The 20,957-nt window shown below is 39.7% G+C and overlaps 1 protein-coding gene across 1 annotated transcript in view; it reads left to right on the plus strand.

Moving 5' to 3' along the window:
- Positions 1–15,727: 15,727 nt before the first annotated feature.
- Positions 15,728–20,957, plus strand: part of LOC104162823 (dipeptidyl aminopeptidase-like protein 6) — a gene marked incomplete at both ends in the record, with an annotated part of 90,430 nt that continues 85,200 nt past the window's right edge. The window contains one exon of the mRNA XM_009701644.1: positions 15,728–15,780. Coding sequence (XP_009699946.1) covers positions 15,728–15,780 — 53 coding nt within the window. The remainder of the gene's footprint in view (positions 15,781–20,957) is intronic.

Below are 20,957 nucleotides of genomic sequence, written 5' to 3' on the forward strand. Positions count from 1 at the left end.
TACTTAGTTGCTGCCTGGGATTAAACCACGACAGGAATGCATTTTTATAATGCTGAAAGCTGCAATAAGTTAATCATCATTGTAATTAGAGCAGACACAACTTACTTTTTTTTTTTTTGGAGTAGTTTGTGTGGGGAATTTAGTATTTCTTTTCTCCCTGCCTGTTCCCACAGATCTCATGGGAGTGATGGGACCAAAGAGACCTCAGAAAGACCCAGTCCAAACCCTGAACTTTGTATTTAGAGCAAGAATGAAGTAAAAAAGCGTTATTTCTAGAAAGTACCATATTATTGTTGTTGTTGTTACTATTTTTTACTATTCCTCCAAGTCTGGTTGTTATGTGGAATGAATAGGATTTCTGCTTATGGCTCCAATTACCACCTCATACTGCTTTAATCAGTCGTATAAAAATTAAAATAATATAACACTTGTCATTTCCAAAACACTAATGGGTATAAATATTAATGAAACTTCACAACATCCCTTTGAATTATGTGAGAACTATTATTATGATAAATATGCCTCTGAAAATTAGACACTGTCGTAACTATCATCAGTAATACTGCTAATGATATTTATTACTTAATTGAAATGGATTTACCTGTGCTAGAAATAGGTTTGCATAAACTTGTTTTCTTTCTGTGGTAATAAATATATTTCAATTTTTTTTTTTCATTCCCACCCATTGTTGTTTTCAGGAACAATGAAAATATATAGTGATTACACTATGTAAAGTGAGCACAGTTAGAACCTTTGTGCCATAAAATAATGCTACATAGTTCAGTGATTTGTTTATTTTTTGGTGTTTGTTGTAAACCAGTAGAATTTTTGAGTGGAGCATTTTGAGGGGAAAAGCTTACGTTTATAGTTTTCACATTCTTTTTTTCGTATGAATGCAGTTTTGAATCTTTATTGAACCAGAAGGACTCCTCTATTGTAAAGCTGCACAGTATAAGGGCAGTGTTGACTATTATCAAAGGCTAGTGGCTAAAGCTATTTTCCCAACATTTTTGAGCCTAAAGCACTGTAACTTTGTTTACTCATGAGAATTCGTTACCCATTATTAGGACAAATAACTGTAATTTCACTTCCTACATAAAAAGAAGAAAAAGAAATCAGTCCTAATAATGTGAAGCTTATATTAGTTAAAATGTTTTTCTGTTATTACATCTGTACGTGTTTGTATCTTCAAGCAAAATATCTTCTCTTCTCTTGATTCACCAGAGGACCGTAGTTGTTCGGTCCTTCTGCAATGATCAGAAGTCAAGTTATTAATGACTGAGTGGAACCACATAGACCAGCCACTCCTCAAATCTGATGATTTGCTAGATCTTGGGTCTTTTTCATGAAAACAACATTTTTAATTACTTCCCATAGAATAAATTAATATCATTCAGCTCATGTTTAATATTTCAGCGAAATGCTCAAAAGTTTTGAAAATTGCACCATTTTTATGAGCGTGCCTGTATGGGGTTTTAGCAAGGTGATTCTGGGGCACCAGGGCTGAAAGTGGGGGCTGCCTTTTTTCTCCTTCTTCTTACATGTTCTTGCATCCTGTTTTGAGTCACATTATTTCAACAGCCAAGATCAGTAGAGTAAATAACCTTGTTTAATAATGTGCTTTTTATCCTATTTGTAGTGATAAGGCGAACAGAAGTGCTGCAGCTACATTTACATAACAAAAGCTAAGGCTTGTGTGTCCAGAAGTATTGTATGAACAAGAAAGTACTGAGAACATAGGGGAGGTTAATTTTCTGGCTGATAGTTTACTTTGGATTCGAAGCTGAAGCAGCAGCTATTATTTGACAAAATTTAAGGGTAATAATTTGTTTTAAAAGGAGAGTGGTGTGGATTTTTTATAATTATGAATCTGGTCTACTTAAAATACCCTTTGTGAAAGACTGTGTATCTTTTCTGATCTCAAAACCACCATGAATAAATTCCCTCATCTGCCGTTTTCAATGCGGGCTGAACAGCAGCAAGATAGACAAAAGAGCATTTTCAAAGGCATCAGAGAAGGTTGATTCAAAACGCTTCTATACTTCCATTTGCTTTTCTGTCAGACGAGGTGCAGCTTACCCAGGACACCACCACTTTCACGGTCACCTTGCATTAAAAAAATCAAAGCTGCTAATAAACGAAGTCTGCGAACAGGGAGACTTTCCTATCGATGAATCTCAGGTCAGGCATAAGTAGCAATATCACTGTCAGCTATACCAACGTGCTGAGTTTTTCTGTTGCGTGTTGGTATCAGTAGTTGGTTCAGCCTAATTAATATTTGATATCTGCAATGGCACAGAGAGAGAGGGAAGTTTGCCACACAACTCTAAAGGGATTTATGGGGTTTCAAAACTCTATTACAGCATTGTGCAAACACTATCTTCTCAGGTGTCCTCAGCTGTGCCTTCAACAACAGAGCCCTATCGATGCCAAATTTTTTTCTGCTGCACATGCTTACAAAATTAAAAATTCTTGCTTTGAGAGGGTGGATACCCATTTTAATTGAGTAAACATGTTATCAGATGGTGGGAGTATTTGTTCTTACTGCTCAGCAGTCATCGCTTTGTCCAATTTCTGTCACATTGTGTGTTTAGAACAGAAATTTTTGGACACAGGCACAGGACAGTGGAGCAATAATAAGTGACAAGTTTAATATTAGACCTCCCTTTTGAAGGAGAAACTACAGAAACTAATTTCATGTTGGTAACTTTCAGGACCAATTTTGGACTACCACAGGGGAAGAGGTCAAACGTATTCTTCATTTTATTTGTTTTGGAGGAACCTCATGGTTTATTTCAAATCCATACAAAGCTCCAGCAGAAAATATGTTCCTTTATGTAGCCTTATTCTTTGCTCTTAGCACCAGTCCTTCTGCTTTGGTACAGCCTGGTTTAATTACAGAAGAATTTCCATCTTAAGAAGGTAGAGTGGGGTTAGGTGTTCAAATACATGAACTACAAGGACATTTTGGTAAAGTTCCTTAAGCCATGAGGCACAGTGTTCCTAGTTAAAATTAAGGGTCTGTTATTGTAACTCTGGGTAGAAGCAGCAATAAAAAATGTGGAGTGAAATGACATATCCCAAATCTGTGTACTCTATTTTCCGTTCTTAATGAAAGGGAAATGATAGGCATTTAATCTCAGCAAAGAGGAATGGGTGGAGGGAGGCTTCTTGTGTTTATTATCCATGGAAAATGTGTTTGCACCCTTTAAACACAAGGAATGGGTGCTCGCTCCAGCATCATGTCTTCAGCAGGTACTGTAGGAGTGGTGGGGAGCCTGCGTTTATCATGAGTAGCCACTGTAGTTCCTCGTGGCCTGCAGCTCTTTCTTGGAGCAAACAGTAAAACCACATTGGGATCCCAGTTTTTTTGGCTCTGTTGCTCCTTGCTGTTGGGGGATGTTTTCATCAGGGAATTTGTCCTTCCAAAATGATGATCTGGATGCATTCATAAAACACGATACGATGTGTTTGCCTGAGCTGGGAAGCAAAGCTCTGCCCAGCTGGTCTTCCTGCAGTCCTCAGTCTCCACGTTCCAGTTTTTCTACTGCAAGCTCCCTCTATAGCAATGGTTTCAGTAAAACTGCACCAAATCTCAATTTCTTACTGAGAACATTCCAGGAAATGTTGTTTAGTGTGATTATTGCACCAAAATACTAAGTGCATGAAATGGAGAGCGTTAAAAACTGAGTATGCTGATTTCAGCTGCTGTGCCACCTCTGAGCTGTAACTATTTTCTGTTGAAAACAAAGGATTAAACTCTTGCTGTTCTTCTAATAAAGTAGATAAATGGAGTTAGGACTAAACTTTAAGCCTCCTGATTTGAGCTGGGAGACTTGAGCACAAATTGCACAAACATGACTGAGTGCAAAATAATATTTAAAACTAAGTTGGACAGCTTTGCTTATGTAGCAGAGGCCAGCAAACTGTATCCTACATTTATTCACAGACACAGATATACATCAGTAAACTGAAAAGCAAATCGACAGTTCCAGGGAAGACTAGAGTAATATCAAAAGTCAGAAATAATTAGCCTGTCATGCAAGAGTACATAGGTATATTATGTATCAGTATCAGCTATCAGCAGTCTTCCTCTGTAAATATTTTCTTTAGCAAATGAGATTTTCATCAAACAGAGAAGGGAAAATAAAAAGACTCAAGGCAAAACACTATGGTACAAAAATAACTAATTTTTCTTTGCTTGGATGAGATTAGATTTTTCATTCTCCTTCCTTTTCTGAGTGTATAGATGAGCTAACTTGAACAGACAGACTGGTAGAGATTAATGTTCAAACAAAATTCACAAAACATCTTAAAAATTACCTGCAATTTATTTTTGAATAAAACATAGGTAAGGTAATTGTACAGGGTCTCCTAGATAGTCAAAATCAGATAGACAGTCAACAGTAAAATCATTGCATTTTTCTTTCTTGCACTCATATGGGTGTCCATTTTAGTGAAAGACAGGGGAACTTTCTTTGTTTTAAGAGGAATGAAATAAATGTAGCTATATAAAAATCATTAAAAAAAAATTAGAACTTAATAAAGACCTGATTTCCTTGCAAAATACAGAGGCTTCAGAATTACATTAGAGATGAGTTCCTGTTTTTAGCATAATTTTGCTTCCTAAGTTTTTAGGGACAATAAATATCCCATTTTGTGCTTGATTGTGATAAGTATAAATAGTTATTTTAAAATGTTAAAAAAATAAATATATTAAGAAAAGGATGCAAAATGGGAAAACAACAGTGATTTAAAAGGCATTAGGAAGTAAAATCAGAAAGAATTTAATTCTGGTGTCTAGGCAGAAACATAGGAAGCAGTCCCAGTCTGCAGGAGTTTATAATTTAATTATTTTGATTTCCAGTCTCTTTTATTTATTTTTTTAAAATCACTGAAATAGGAAAAAAAAAATATTTAGTGCCCTCTTCTGGAAAACCATGTCTTACTATGCACAGCACCCCAATGAAATTCCTGTACTCAGAAATGCAAATCTTCTGACACAAACGTTCTCCTTTTTAGCTGAGTTACATGCCTAAATCCAAGGAGTGTGCGGCTCTGTGTTTACCCTGAACAAGTACCTTTTATCTCTTTAACTGCCTCCAGAACTCTGTTTTTATCAGGGCTATGTTAAAACCAATAATTAACGTTCCTCCTTGGGCAGCTAATGACCTAGATTTGAAAGTGGAATCTTCTGTTCTCTTTTGTTCTATTCTCTGCTCAAAAAAAAATCTTTCTTGAAAAGGGAAATGAATCATAGGATTTAAGTCAGATCTTTAAAAGCATGAGTCCTCAGATTTTTATGTGCAAGAGTGGAAGAGGACCCATACGGCAATGCTGTTGATGGTGGTGCTGTGAAGGGTTGTGCATCAGACAAGGAACAGGGGTTACTCTGTGCTTCTTCCTGTCCTATTTGCTCTCCCCCTATTTTCTGAAGAGTTACCCATCATCACCACAGTCCATTTACCCCTTGGAAGATGTCCGCAGCATCACAAGGATGTCCCGCTGTCTTGCATGTGATTTCAGTTTATTTTTCCTTATGTCAGAAAACAGAAATGTCGCCTCCAGTGAATTAGATCCACATGTACATTGAGATACAGCTCAGAGTCTTCTGATCTCGTATGGAACTGGAAAATGAATCTTTCACTGAACAGAGTAAGGATTTTGGACCAAGGTCCATGGCATGTATCTGAATACTTTCATTCACCTTTCACATCCACTTCAGTGCTCTTAAACTTCTGCTCCCTAACGCTTTTTGAAGGTCTCATCTTTTTTGTCTTGGATTCCTTTCCCTGCGTCTTCCAAGAGTTCCCTGAGCCTATGACCATCATAAAATATTTCAATGACAGTATTAACTTCGTAGTATTCACCTTCTCCACTGCTTTAGTAGAAAAAGCAATTCTGATATGCTAAGAGTAAATTTTAATAGAAAGAGCATATGCTGTGGTTCTGTAGTTGCTAATTTATGCTACTAAAGTGAATTATTTAAAAGTGAATAAATTAATTAGATATACTAAGCATTCAGCCCATTTTCATGGCTTGGTTCTCACGTAATTGCTACAAAGCTGCACCATTTGCATTGTAAACTTCACAAAAAAGAAGTTCTTAGAATCTTTCCACATTCAATCTGCTCAACTCAAGAGATGTTTCATTTAAAGAAGGCATTATCTAATGTTTCATTAAAGGCATTGATTATTAAGCATTGATTTCTTATGCTCTCCTTCAACCTTCAGACTTATAAGTCCAAATTCAACGAAGATGAGCATCAGTCAAGTGAATGTAGATGTGAAAAATGTAAACTCCTCATCTGCGTCAGCTACCCTGGGCTGCCTTTACAATCAGAGTACTCCAGGGTGTAAAATCTAAGACTGAAACAGACACTAAAGACTGGTCAGAGGAATCATACTTCAAACAGGCTTTTGGCACCATTGTCTGAGAAGAGGGTGTTGCTACATGAGGTTGTAGGTGCAAAAAGGGTAAATACTTGTAAAGAATGACTGGAGAGGGCAATGGTAGGGACATCCCTCAAGGTAGACAGCTGCAAAGAGAGTGGCTCCAAGCTGCAAACTGCAAAAGCCTGGAAAAGTATTTTGGGGAAGGATGGCTATAAATAAGATAACTCTAGTCTTCTTTCTGAATCGGCTTTGGGCTACTGTCTGAGCCAGGATGGTGGGTCTGACCCAGTACCGATATTATTATGACCACAGATATTACAAGAGAATTGTGATTCTATGTTTTGTGTGTGTTTGTATGGATTTGAAGGTTTTCTGTGTTTCCTGGGTTTGGGATAATTGTTGTCTCCTTCTAAAACTTTTATTTGGCCCTAGGCTACTTTTGTACTGTTATTACATAATAATATTGTTTGTTTATCTTTTACTTCTTTTCCTTAGATATATTGTTTGGTATATTATAATTGCAACATTAACTGTGTACTAGATAATTCAATTCTCGTTTCCAAGTTTCTGAACGGGACTATAAAACGAGCAAGTGCAGTGCTTGGAGAATTTCCATCCAGTCTTACACTATGCCTCCTGCAGAGTGGGAGGGGAACTTGGGAGTTTATACCATGTGATGTGAATACTGATAAAAGTTTAAAAACAAGATCAACAACAAAACGAGCTCATTATTCATAACCTCACTCATAATTCTTAATAACTTGATTGCAGATGCTTGATAATAACCTGAGCAACAACAAGTGCACAAGGCTGGTGCGAAAATCCTACCGAGTGTTTTGTAGCTGCCATTTTATTAACCAGTTAAAAATGGGGCAGTCGTCCTTTAAGCCAGTGACTGCAAGTGGTTGCTGGTGCTGCTGGTGCCAGTGAACGCTGTGAGGGACAGGTGGCTCGGGAGCAAAAGGAGGCTTTTGTAATTGCTTGGCAGGGCAGAGCTGTATTAGAGTGCAGCAGCAGTTGGCAGATTGGATTAATGCTCTCCTAGGGCTGAGATCTGGCACACGAGCTGTATGTTAATACCTGTAGCCTAAGTTGGTTCTGGAGCTGCATTTGTAACAAAAAAAGCATCCGCTTTACCTCTGCCATGTCACAAAGTCATAAATCCTAAAGCTGGCCTTGAAATTCCCTTTTGGCATCATCAGCAGTATAAAGCTCTCAGAAGTGTAATTTGGAAACAAATCTTTTAATAAAGAATAATTATCATGAAACAACTGAGATAGATAATCAGTTTGTGGAACATGAACCAACAGCATTATCTTACGGCACTGTAGTCCATCTATTACTGTGGTGGATGTTGCTATCACACTTTATTTGTGGTTATGTTGCAAACCAGAGACAACACTATTTGCAAAGGAGTAACTCCTTGGCTTTGCTGGTTCAGAGACCTTTGGTTTGGTGGCTGGAAAATCAGCCTCCGATCCCAGCACTCCCCCTGTATGTTTGTGGAGGAGATTTACATGTTAACCATGAGTGTTGCCTGCAGTGCATGACGCTATTACAATCGGCTTGAGCTTGAGTCACAAACGCTTCTAAAATGCAGTTCATGCCCTGTGGCATGAATGCGCTGTCCCTTCCTGATGTCACCTTGATGTGAGATTGTTACTGCTCCAAAGAAGCCTCTCCAGCATGGGTGACAGGGCATTCGCACCACTGCATGACTGGAGAGCTGTTCTGGTTGTCCTCTATGCCAAGGACAAGCTTATAGAGAAAGGCTCCTTCAGGCTCGTATTGCAATAATCTAATTTTCAGTCTTAGAGGTTAAATTGTTAAAAGATTTGAAAAACAGAGCCATGCAAAGACTCCTCCTGATGATCCACTTCCTCTTGTGTTCTTCCACTCTCCTTCCCTTGTACATAGCATTTTATTCTCTTCTTCCAAATCCATTGCTAAAATTTCTTCCTGGTTCCGGACATACCCAATCACTGATCCTTGATTTCCTACAATGTTAGGTAGCAGCAGAGCAGCTCCTTATTCACACTGATGTGGCTGAGATGAGGTGCTGACCCATTGGGTCTCTCTGAGACATTGGCCACTTAATGCTAGCTGTGTCATCTCGCCCAGGCACAGTTACACTGCTGGGTCGGGGTACTCCCCTCCTCTTTCCAAGAAAAATGCTTTCCTCCCATAAGTCAACTGTAATACATGCATTCCTCAAGTAAATAACTTACTCCTTTTGTCCAAACGTTAATTTAAGTTCATTCCTTGGGAACACAGAGACAATTATAGCAAAGGCAACCGGTTGCCAAATGCTCTGTATGTGGATTGATCCAGAGACCCCTTCTTCTTATCACCTTTCCTACCCAAAGCTATTTCCCCCATCTTTGCCCTTTCCTGAGCTCCCCAGACCATCCCAGTGTGGCATCGCACTCTCACTGTGCACTTTCTGTGGTTGTGACCACATTACACGTGTGGCTGATCAGCTGAATACGCTGCAGTGGGTGAGAGCATCCCAAATCAGGTGTTTGATAGCAGTTGTGGGTTATTTGGCTGCCAGCTGAACCAAGGCACAGGAAATGCTCATTGATAGCATTTCATTATGGTTTTCCTAATTTATTAGAGGCACAAAGAGAAATGGGCTGTGTTCCTTGGAGGGCTGTAGAAACAGGTTGGCACACGGCATGAGAGTGTGTTAGGGGTACATTACTTGGGAAATGATAAAGTATAAAGGGATAATTCAATGTAGAGACAAAAGAGAATTCACTGTCTCAGAAGAAAACAAAATAGGTCAGTATCACAATGAATTTGAAAGGTGAGAATGTTGAAGAAACCTCACATTATATGGGTTTATTGATTTGTTTAGTTCTTGCAAGCAATTGAGCTTCACTGAGTGTAGGGTACAAAATACCAGTATGGATTTTGGTGTGTTTTTTTTTTTAATTAGAGTGACACAAAAGGAATAGATAGCATGTGTTTTTTGAGAGAATCTAATTCTAGCCTGGTTACTATGGAGTGCCTATTAGCAATAAAATGGTTGTAATACTTTGCTAAAATAGTTGGACTGGGGAGAATACTACTGACCAGTCTGTCTTCGCTGATAGAAAAAAATGAAAAGACCGTTACCTAGCTGCCCACAAAACATGCCTCAGCCGGAGTTAAACCCTTGTGCTCTAAATCACAGATACACGGGAGAATGAAAGATCAGAAATTGAACAAAACATTACCAAGAAATTAGTGGTGGGTTACAGGAATGGATTTTTCATTCCTTTGGAGGGCCAGTTCAACACATAATGGGAAAAGAAGGATTTCTCCTCAGAACTGAAGGGTTCAAGTTATTAATCAGTTTTCAGATTGTACAGCCCCAAGAAAACCAATGGTATCGTAAAGAATTTTGATCAGGGTAAATGATGTTGACTCATTAAGAGAAAATTTAGTCTTTGATGTTGACTTTCATCAAAAATACAGACAATTCTGCAAACAGGTACAGTGACCTGCTTTAATTCTCCACAGAATACCATGAAGAAGTATGGCAGCAAGATATTTTAAGTCAGACAATTATCCTTTTGGATATCTTTTGGAAGATTTGTACAAATGACATAGTTACCCTGTAAAGATAACACTATATTTGCTTGTTGGTGACTGACCGACAGAAGAATCAATGTGACAGTGTGGTAGTGACTTGGGTCATCCTTTACTGTGCATGTTGCAGAAGGAAACACAACCTCTGGCTAATGTTTGCTTGTGATTTTTCCTTCTGAATTTGTTTTTTTGCTCTCTTTCATGCCATCGTTAGATAACAGAGTACCAAATATGTGAGCTGTTTGCCAATGCAGAGCAGCAGCCGTCCTGCATTCTGCTTTATTCTCTTTTCCCTCTTAATTTATCAACTTCAGAGCCTGGTTAAATATCACAGATATTAAAGGCCAAATGGCAAATCATCTTTTACCTGCATATTTTGCATCACAGCAGGAGTTACCATTTAAGGGTGCCAGGACCATTTTGAAAGGTGGAGTATGTAATTATGTCAAATGTTTGTGATTATTCAATCGGTTTGACATTCCTATGTGCATTTGGGGATTTGTCTGCTCATTGCACAAGTAGGAAAATGGGCTATATAACCTACTTCCAGCAAATGTCTTTTTAGAGACTCTTCGTGGGAAACCCTTTTAATGGATCTGGCGGTTCCTGTTCCACTGACCATTTGTGCTCTATTTTTACTGTCTTACTATAGAATATAAAAGGGAATAGATTATAAAGACAATTTGGGTCTGTTAAGAATCCTGAGGGGATCTATTGTTTGAAGATATACTTTATTGTTACAGAATAAAAAGTGATTCCTTTTACCCAGATAACTACTACATGCTTTATGATTAATTACATTAAAATATATTCTTGCTGTTTTCAGACTTTAGCCAACTGTTGTACAGTTTTATTTCTGGTAACTATTTAGAGTGTTCATTTTTATCTGGGGGCACTGGGATGACTTTTTAGAGGAAATGTGTGATTTCTGAAAAAGAAGAAAGACACTAAATACTAGAAATTTTGTATTAAGCCTTGCAAACTGCTTTATAGCACAGCTTGCACTCCTACTCTGCCCTGTAGCTGTTCCCTTTCAAACAAGTTTTATGGGATTTTTTGTGAGTTTTCTAAATAATTTTTGATGTACATAACACCACTGCATGAAGGACCAGGTGGCTCTAAGGAGTAATTTAGAAAATGGAGCAAAGGATGTTTTATTCCTGTATTTATCACGTAAATAATAATCACGAGATCATGACAGTCAGTCCACCTGGGTTTAATCTCAGATCTGCAAACTGTTTAATATGCTGAGTAGTAAGACCCTAACTTAGCTGTTTTGATAGAACAGCCCGTTGGAAGATGAGAGGATTGGGCTGATTTGGGGAGTCTTCTAAGGGCTTTTCCCCCTCTTCTTTGCTTGTAAACCTCCTTGAAAGAAAGTCTGCATGTGCCTCTTGTTTGTATTGATTCAGCACCTTGTCATACGAACATAAAAGAAAGCCTTTCGATAAATGCTGATTATTGAGGGTGCTAGCATGGTATCAGCCCACAAAGTCTGACAGAAACTGGCACAGAAGATGGAAGTGTAAAATAAACTCTTCCTTTTTCTCTGATGTTAGTGATAAATCCTCAGCAAGTAGTGTAAACTTTCATACCAGCCAAAATATGCTGAAAACACATTTCACAGTCTCCTTCCAAAAATTCCCTAATTTCCATCTAAAACACTTCCCTAATCCTTTGTGTGTTGCACGGGCAGTGCCAAATTAAAAATAATGGTCACAATTTCAAACTTTGAACACGAAGTTAATGAAGGTGAAGGCTCTGTGTGTCCAGCTTGTGTCTGTGTGACAAACCAGGCGAGATGTAGGGAGGTAACCAGGATCCTGCATGTCTTTTTGGACTTATCTCAAGTATTTGTGCAGTTGCTTTGGGGAAGGAACAAGAGCTATGGATTCTGATTTAAAGTGTATGAATAGTCATAATGAATAAATTAGTCCAAATCCATTCTATTCTTAAATAACACATGTTTTCTATTTAAGTAAGCCCTGCTGGACTAGGACCTGTATCCTTGGAGATGTGAAAAAAGTGCTTTCAAGGAGATGTTACTCTACCATTTGCACCATACTTTGCTCTGCAGTGATGTGGCACAGAAATTGCTTCTTCCATTTTGTTTCTGTAGCTTGTGGGAACTCCAATTTGCTTGTTATTTTGGAATTTCGTGGTGGGGGTGAGGCAGATGCTCTTTTCTGCTTCTATGTGCATTCTTTACTGCTGTGTACATTTCTGCTGTCATCTGGTCTGGTCCAGGTTTCTTCCATTGACTACATAAAATGAGGTCATCAGCTTCACAACAAAGTATTGTCATATACAATTAGTCCTGTATTTTCCTGAATTTTGTAGAGATCATTGCCTTTCCAAGACCTAAGTGGAAACAGATAGATCCGTCTCGTAGACCCTTTATGATTTCAGTGTAAACATGCACACGTTGCAGAGCATAATGTAGATTGAAAATAAGCAAGATCTGTGCTGTGACCTGGGATGAGAAGCCCAGTGGGAGAGGGTTTCTGGCACAGAGATTTTAGTATAATGACTTTTATGGCATGTATTGGTCACAGCTGGCATGGGAGCTTTTCTGACCCAATTTCGGTAACATATAGAACCCTTCAGAGCAGTCTCAAACCTGTTCTAACTTATGCTGATGGGATGACTTGGCACACAGGATCTACAGAACAAAACGATTGCCAAAAACTCTGCTACCTTCATATATGCCTCTCTACTGAGAGGAGCTGTGTGCTTCTGGGATACAGCCAAAAATCAGGGCTAAGAGCCTCGAATCAGTGCAATGGCTTTTACCACACCCCTTGGATAAAGGGGAACACAGAGAGTTAATATGGTTATTTTTGTTGACAAGCCTCAGAAACAGAGAGGTTAAATGAAATGAATACTAATTTTTAAGCACTGTCCAGTCTCTGAGGCTTAGCTTTGGATTTCAGAAGAATGCTCATCTCTTTCCTGCACTTTTCCCTGGTGTGGGATTATCCTGCTGGTAAGTGAATAACCTAGTTCAACTTGACCCCAGCAGTAATTTTAGTTGCAATATTAAGCAGACATAGTCACCCTTTTGAAAAGTTAAAATAACTATTTGGTTTGCATCTCTAAGAGGAAAACAGCCATTTCATTTCTCAGAAAGACATTAAGTAATGTTCCTCTTGGATTCCTGTCTGCTTAGGAGGGTTGCTCTCAGTGTATTTTCCAAAGAGGTTTGAAATAGTAAAGATGAGAAGGACTTTTGAGCTGCATGTGCTCTTGTCCTGAAGAACTATAATAATATTAATAAATGTCTGATCCTGAAATCTTTAGTCATACAAGTAGTTCTTTACATGAGCAAACCTACTGATTTTAAGGATTTATTTGAGAAAGGATTGCTCCTGTGAATGAACTCTGCCTGCTGCAAGCCTTTGAAGACTGCATGCTACAGGCACAGCTGATGTGAGATATTTTAGAATCTGGCCAAAGACCCAAGAGGATGACAAATGATATTCAGAAAATAAAGGAGTTCTTTGAGAATCCCACAACTTTTGTTTTCCCCACTCATAAACTCTCTCAGCCAATAAAATGTTTTACCTCAATCTCCATTAATGGCTCTAAGACAGCTCTAAACTCTCTAGCATGGATATGGGGACTCTGTACCATGAGCAAGGACATCAGCAGATGTCCTGCTCAAAACTTCCCTGTTTCATTTCCCTCCAGTCTGCCACATTTCTCTGTTTTCCCCTGAAGGCATCTGTTCATAGGAATTTTGGGGGCTGGCTTCTCCCTCTGCCTCTGATAGCTGACAACACAGCATGGCTTGTCACCTTGAACACCAGTCCTTACCTCAGATCACAATTCATATATCTACATCATATTCGACATCCTACTGCTAGGATATTTGAAGACAAAAGTTGCTGAGCATTTAATGGCAATGTATTATTAGGCTTTTCAGCTCTGTAGATAAATTTAGTCTTCCAGTGCTTTCTGCTTAAGGAATTTTAGCACTTTTAGAATTTCACCAAAGCTGGAATAAGATCTAAGACCACATGCATCAGACAGATCTCCAATATCAGCATTATAAGATTCAAAAGCTCTTTGGTATGATTGGATGTAGATGAGATAATGGTAATTTATTTGAGATCATCAGAAACAGGTCAATCTAAAAAGGACACCTGTACTAAAATAAACGCTAGCTTGCAGTGAATTCACTTACATTCCTAGACCTTCCCTGATATCAATACACCAGAGACTCACCTTGCTGGAGGAATCTTTATGTATCTGAATGCCTAAAAGGAGATATTAGTTTGGGATGTAACCTTATGATGTCCTTGTAATGAAGGGAGTGAATTGCACAGGGGAAGAAGGGAATCACATCAATCTGGCATCAGTCTCTGCATTTGATAGGTAGAAATCAGTGCTTTCACCTCTACACTCTGATGGTAGATTTTTTTCAGGGTGTTCATGCAGCAGTGTAAGGATTTAGTGTTTGGATTCAAATTGTGACAGAGAAGTTTGTTTTAATACCTACAGGATGATCTGCCTTGTGTTTATCTTTCTCTCTACTGAGCCCCTGAAAGATGTAACCCTTTACGGACACCACTATGCAGGCTTGTCCTTAAAAGTGATGGATAGTAAGCCATGCTGACTTGTCTGAGTTGCTAGTGATGTGCTTGGGATGGCCACTGCTGAGGCTGGCAGCACCATCCAGGACATCTCATGGTTTTTTGGCATAAGTAAAAACAAATAATCGTGCAAAACCAGAGGTACTCAGGAAAAAAAATTTTAATCAGACAAACTTGACTGGTGAATAAATATTCAAGAAGTTCATCCTTTGTCCTCTGAGATAGGATGCTTTATGGGAGCTACTGGAGAGCAAGTGGCTTAAAGATTTACATAGAAGTCAAACGAAATGATTGTTAGGAGACTTATTTATTTAGTAGCATACAGTTACAGGACAGAATTGCAGAAGTGAGTGCCTGTATAAATGTGTATGAGGTCATTCATATTTAGACCTTTCACACTAGTGCCCTGACTCTTGTGTTGCTCGGCATTGCTCACCTTGGGCAACCACAAATAACTGTTAGAGATTGCACTGTCACTAGCAGAGAATCATCAACTCTTAAATCAATGACCTTGACTCTGGTATTATTATTTACTACTTAGAAAATAAGTAATAAACTCTCCCTGCTGTTATGACCTGCCGTGCAAGCAGACAAGCTCCTCACCAAGGCCCAAAGAGTGCAAACTGATATGAAGATGCAACTTAGCAGGTCAAACAAATGCGAGGTCAGCTTTACGCCCTACGTCAATAAGGTTTTATTTGCTGAATGACAGGGGTCTTAGACCCAGCATCACTCCATGTTATATTTATGTGGGGATAAAACAAAAAAATATGCATTATATCCCTGTTGTGTCTAGTTATAATGATGGAGAAAGTCTCCAGCTGATCAAGGTGTCCTCATTAATGTTTGTTCTATATTTAGCCCTTGCAGAGACCATGTGCCCCCAGTTTAATCAAAGACCTGGTAGCCATGGCAACGACACAGAGCATCTGGATGTATACGATTTGCCAAACACTGTAATAAAGTGCAAGATGAAAAGAACACACAACACCGTTAGGTGAATTAATGTATTGTTCTTTTCTACTATAGATTTTGAAGCATTTATAAGAGCTCCCTAGCCATAAATGCTAGATTGTTTCTGCAGAAAAAGAGCCGTATTAACAGAGGTGACAATTACTAATCTCTTTTTGTTTTGTTTTCTTTCTTAATTTTGTTTTGCAGGTGTATCAGCATTCATATACGGCATATTATGTCCTCAGCAAAATACCTCATGGGTAAGCAATTTTTCAATGTCTTCATTTTAAAACTCAGCCATTAAGAATTCTGCAAAATAATGTATATTGTGACAAATGGTTTCCTGTGACATCCCTTTGCAATGGTCTGGCATTCAGCTGCAGCATCCACTGAGCTGTGTGTTGTACAAAAGATGATATAGTCTGGAAACAGAAGTACTCAGCTTCCCCGGAGAGTCAGACTACAAGAATTTCATATTCCAGATTTCAAGTTTTTGGCTAGAATATAGATGCATTGGCATCTGGCTGAGAGTTGTGGTTGGCCACTCACCAGAGCACTGTCAGAAGATCTATCCAGGACTGTTTAGTGCCTTAAATTTGGTTAGAATTGAGGCATCGCCCTTCAGTTTTGGGTCTTTTGGCAGGTTCCCTTGATACAAATGCTCTCTCTAGCATTTCATCTGAAGGCAGATAGACCAGTAGTCTGTTCCCAGGATCCCAATGCTGCTTAGGTACATGCACTCACAGTTATACTGAAGCTATGAGTCTTTGGGTCTGTATTTTATCTTTTCAGAGAGTGAGAGGTAAGTGCAGACAAACAAGAACACCACATAGGCTTTACACAGCATTTCTAAACTTAATAAAAGCATATTGCTTTACCTAAATGTCGTGGTTTAACCCTAGCCAGCAACTAACTGAGGTAGGCTCAGAGTTTAATATAGGCATCAATTAGCTTGAGGGGATCCTTCTTTAGCTTTGATTAGAATCATAGAATCATAGAATCGTTATGGTTGGAAGAGACCTCAAAGATCATCAAGTCCAACCGTATACCTGATGCCACCATGCCCGCTAAACCCACTAAACCATATCTTGAAGCACCACATCTAAACTTTTTTGAACACCTCCAGGGATGGTGACTCCACCACCTCCCTGGGGAGCCCGTTCCAATGCTTAACAACTCTAACAGCGGAGAAGTTATTTCTAATGTCCAGCCTGAACCTCCCCTGGCGCAACTTGAGACCGTTTCCTCTTGTCCTGTCGCTAGTAACTGGGGAGAAGAGCCCAACCCCCACCTCACTACACCCTCCTTTCAGGTAGTTGTAGAGGACGATAAGGTCTCCCCTCAGCCTCCTCTTCTCCAGACTAAACACCCCCAGCTCCCTCAGCTGCTCCTCGTAAGACTTGTGCTCCAGGCCCTTCACCAGCTTTGTTGCTTTTCTTTGGACATGCTCCAGCAGCTCAATGTCCTTCTTGTAGTGAGGGACCCAAAACTGAACACAGTATTAGATGTTTTGAACACAGTAGTAGATGTTTTGGATCCTTGCAATAGCTGGAGAAACCTGCAAAGTTTAAAAAAATCTGCTTGGTTTATACACAGGGTGATCACAGGATCACCAGGTAACTCAGACTCGAAAGGCTCTTCCAAGTTCCAACCTCCTGTTCAAAGCAGGTTACTCAGAGCTTTATGCAGTTGGGTTTTGAAAACCTGCAGGGCTGGAGATTGCACAGACTTTCTGGGCAACCTGTCCCACTGCCTGACAGTCATCACGAGGAAAAAGTTTCTCTTTATAGCCAGTCTGAAGCTCCCCTTTCAGTTTATATCCACTCTTTCTCACTCATACCACTGTATTAAATAGATTACTGTGTCTCTGACTTAGAAAAACACTGAGGCAGGTCCTAAAGTCCTGTGGATTTCTGCACCCATGGGCCAGGCACCTGTCCCAGAGAGAAGGCAGGATCCTGGCCGTGCCTGTGTGCTCAGGGTTTCCTTCTGCTTTGTGTAGGCAGCTCCCACTATGCCTGTGTACAGTGGATCAGCAGCCTTCCCACTGGGCAGTCCTCAGGGGACCTCACTGTTTAGCACAGAAGTGATGTTTTAAGGGCAAAAGTCCTAGATGTCAGATGTTGAAACACTTACATTTCAAGGCCCATGCCCTCTTTCCAATCCAATTTCTTTGGTACAGTAACCAGTGGGTTTAACAATAGAGAACTACAGATTCAGTGGCAAGATATAAACACATCTCTCAGCTTTTTTTTCCCCCCATAAAAATACTAGTTATGTTCAAGTGTTCCTCAAGGATTTGTCTCAGCACACTTGTCCACATACACCCCCCCCCAAAAAAAAAAGAAAAAAAAACACACAAAAAACCCAGAAAAAAAACAAAAACAAAACCAAAAAAACCCAAACAATAACAACAAAAATCTGAAATAACTTTCTTTGGCTTCTGCCTAGCAACAGAGAAACAATACTCTGTAAAAAGAAGTCTGTGCTAGAGACATACATGTTTTAAAATCTGTGAGCCCTGGAGCTTGTGAAGCCTGCTTCCCTACAGCTTGTATCTTGTGATTGACTCACCACAAAAATCATGAGCTTGAGGTTAAGTTGTTTCCATGTACAGTGGGAACATGGGAATTAGGAGATTTCTCACCGTCATCCATGTCAAAGCTCTGGTGTCCCTGTGTGACACGCTCCAGACTTCTTCAGTCTCTTTCCTTCCCTCCCTCAATCTGGTCTTCGTTTTTGCTTATCTTTTTTTTCCCCCCAGGAACTTACTGGATTTGTTTGATTTTTGAAAACTCCTTCTTTCTGGCAATATATCTGCAATTAGCTGGTGGACTGAAAGGGTGTTGGGCAACAGGATGAACACACAGCATGAGCAGATAAGCTTTGTATCTGCAGAAACCTAGCTAAGAGCAAAAGCACTTGATTGACAGCACAGTTCTATTCCAGACAAAACAAAGGTGGAAAAAAATAGAAGTATCATGCATAGTGTGTATTAGAAATGCTAAAAATTAACAATACAGTGGTCCAGGCAGTTTGCTACTATGGTTTGATCTTCATCCCTGACAACCAGCTTCTTGTTCCCTCCAGCTTCAACTATACTGCACACCCAGTGATGTTTCACCTTGCTCGCCGTGTTCGGTTGAGCAGCGATGCAGGCAGTTGGAGGGCTGGATGTGTCAGAGGAGAAGTATCCAGTGTAAGGGGAAGATTTGGAAAGTGAGAGGGTACCAGAAGGCAGGCGGGTGTGTTAGGCATTGGTGTCTCCACAGCATGGTACAGTGATGGATGAGGCGACCATTGGCAGGAGGAGGGTTGGAAGGATTGCTGCATTTCATGTTGGTATAGGTATGGTTTACGAAGTGGTTTAGGCTGTAAGTAAGTATCCAGACATTGCAAACCGTATTGTACAGTAACAATTGCATTGATCTTTCAGGTGATCATAGTGCATGTGAGTGGTGGAAATAGTGGCACATTAACATTTCCCTGGAAGAAGGGCATTTATCATTCCTTTGGAGTTCTGCGTGTATTTTAGGGTGGGGCATGAAGAGAGAGGTGTAGTAGCTCAACGTGATGTATGAGGTGATGAAATACATCAGCTGAAAGTAGAGCCCCTGTTGGATGAAGGGGTAAAAATCTCTTCATCATATATTTCATATTTAACCCAGGAATATTGCTCTGATGGATGTGTGTGGATGAAGATTGTTGAGGACAGGACCAAGCACACTAACACAGCACAAGGTTCCGTTCAGTTTGATGTTCCAGATCCTTTGATGACAACAAAATTTGTAATCCACAGGCAGCATCTTTGCCCTCTACCTGACAGTAATAGGAGTGACGAAAGTCTTTGACACTGAGCAACAGCCCCTTTGCCATTTCTACAAACTGTTTTCGTGCATTAATCCTCTTCTGCAAGTAGGCACCAGTTTTACATGCCATCGGTGTGTGCTGGTGGCACCTCAGCATACCTTCAAATCAGCAGCTGAGACCATGACTGCTGGTGAACAAACTCACTCCCCTCCGCAATATCCCTCCTGCTCGTTAGAGACTCACTCCTGAAAACAGGCTGTGACAGTGGGACTTTCCCTGTGCCCTCTCTACCCTGTTCCTCATCCTCAGCTATGATCTACCTCATCAGGAAAGCCAGACAGCTTAGGCTTTGTACCCACTCATGCCCTTGCTACACCCCTGCTGAGGCTAACTAATAAGGAAGCCAATTAATCTAATCTATGGCATCACTTTTTAAATAACATGACATTAAAATGCCAGCATAAATTGCTTTTTAAAGGGAAATTTCTAATTATTTTTGCCATGTTCTGCAGACTCTCCAGATTCAGGCTGTGTCTGAAGTCAAAAGGGGCTCATACCAGCATTTTCCAGATTTCATTCCCACCTCTCCATAAGTTTGACAAGCCAATTTGGACATGTCCTTAACAGATACATTCACAAATGGTATTTTATAGAGGTTGCAGAACTTCAGCATTTTTCTATGAGAGCTGTCATGGAAGTAAACTCCCCAGATAAGTAGTAGTAGCACAATTTGGCTCTCTATAGGACAGCTGATATATACCAATGACGTAGACTCAAGGGATCTTATTTAAAAGTGAAAATAAGCCCAAGGTAGAAGAAAGAGAAAATGTCGCTGCATGGGTATTTGCTGCAGAGATTTAATTTCTCCTTTTTTGTTATTTCGGCCTTCTCACAGCCTCTTGGTAAACTCAGGGTAGAAACCCCTACCTTTTTTTTTCTCACATTTGCCTTCTGTTTTCAGTGGTCCATGGGGGAGCCAGCTAACATCCGCAGTTCTCATTTCCCTGAGCTGAGATGTACAGGGAGGTTATGTTCAGTTCAGCTTTCCTGCACGTCACCCATTTTTCTCCTGGTGTTCACCCAAAAATGAGATGCTGGCGCTGGGTGCCATCTAGTGGAATGAGCCTTTGTGCTTGCTGCTCATGTTCCCTGGTACGAACATCTCCGTATTGTCCCATCTGCTTTCTTCTGAATGGTGCTGCTTTTCAGATATATCTGCCGATAACTGCTTACAGCTGTCTGCATTATAAATATTTTCGCAAAGCTCCTCTCATAGCCTCACAGTTGCACTTGTGCATTGCAATTGCCAGCTAGTTGTAATTTATAGGTACCGCGAGAACATCTGCAGGCCTAGATGTGGAAAAAGGAGCTCTTGAGCAAGATGCTGGGAAAAAGTGGAACACAAATACCATATACAGTTATTTCCCAATAGTATTTTTCCTAACTTTGGAAAATAAAAATTTAGCAATACAATGTAGGCAGCAACCTACTTATAAAATCCAGCCACCAAAAATAGTTTTATTCTTTTGTGGGTTTTAATAATGTTGCTCCTACTGAGTCCAATCTGGATGATCTTAGTCATTCACACTCTTCGCTGAAATAAGGTGAAAAGCTTAGTTTGTTCAGA

Source organism: Cariama cristata, unplaced genomic scaffold, assembly GCF_000690535.1.
Source record: "Cariama cristata isolate BGI_N322 unplaced genomic scaffold, ASM69053v1 scaffold14426, whole genome shotgun sequence".
NCBI lineage: Eukaryota > Metazoa > Chordata > Aves > Cariamiformes > Cariamidae > Cariama > Cariama cristata.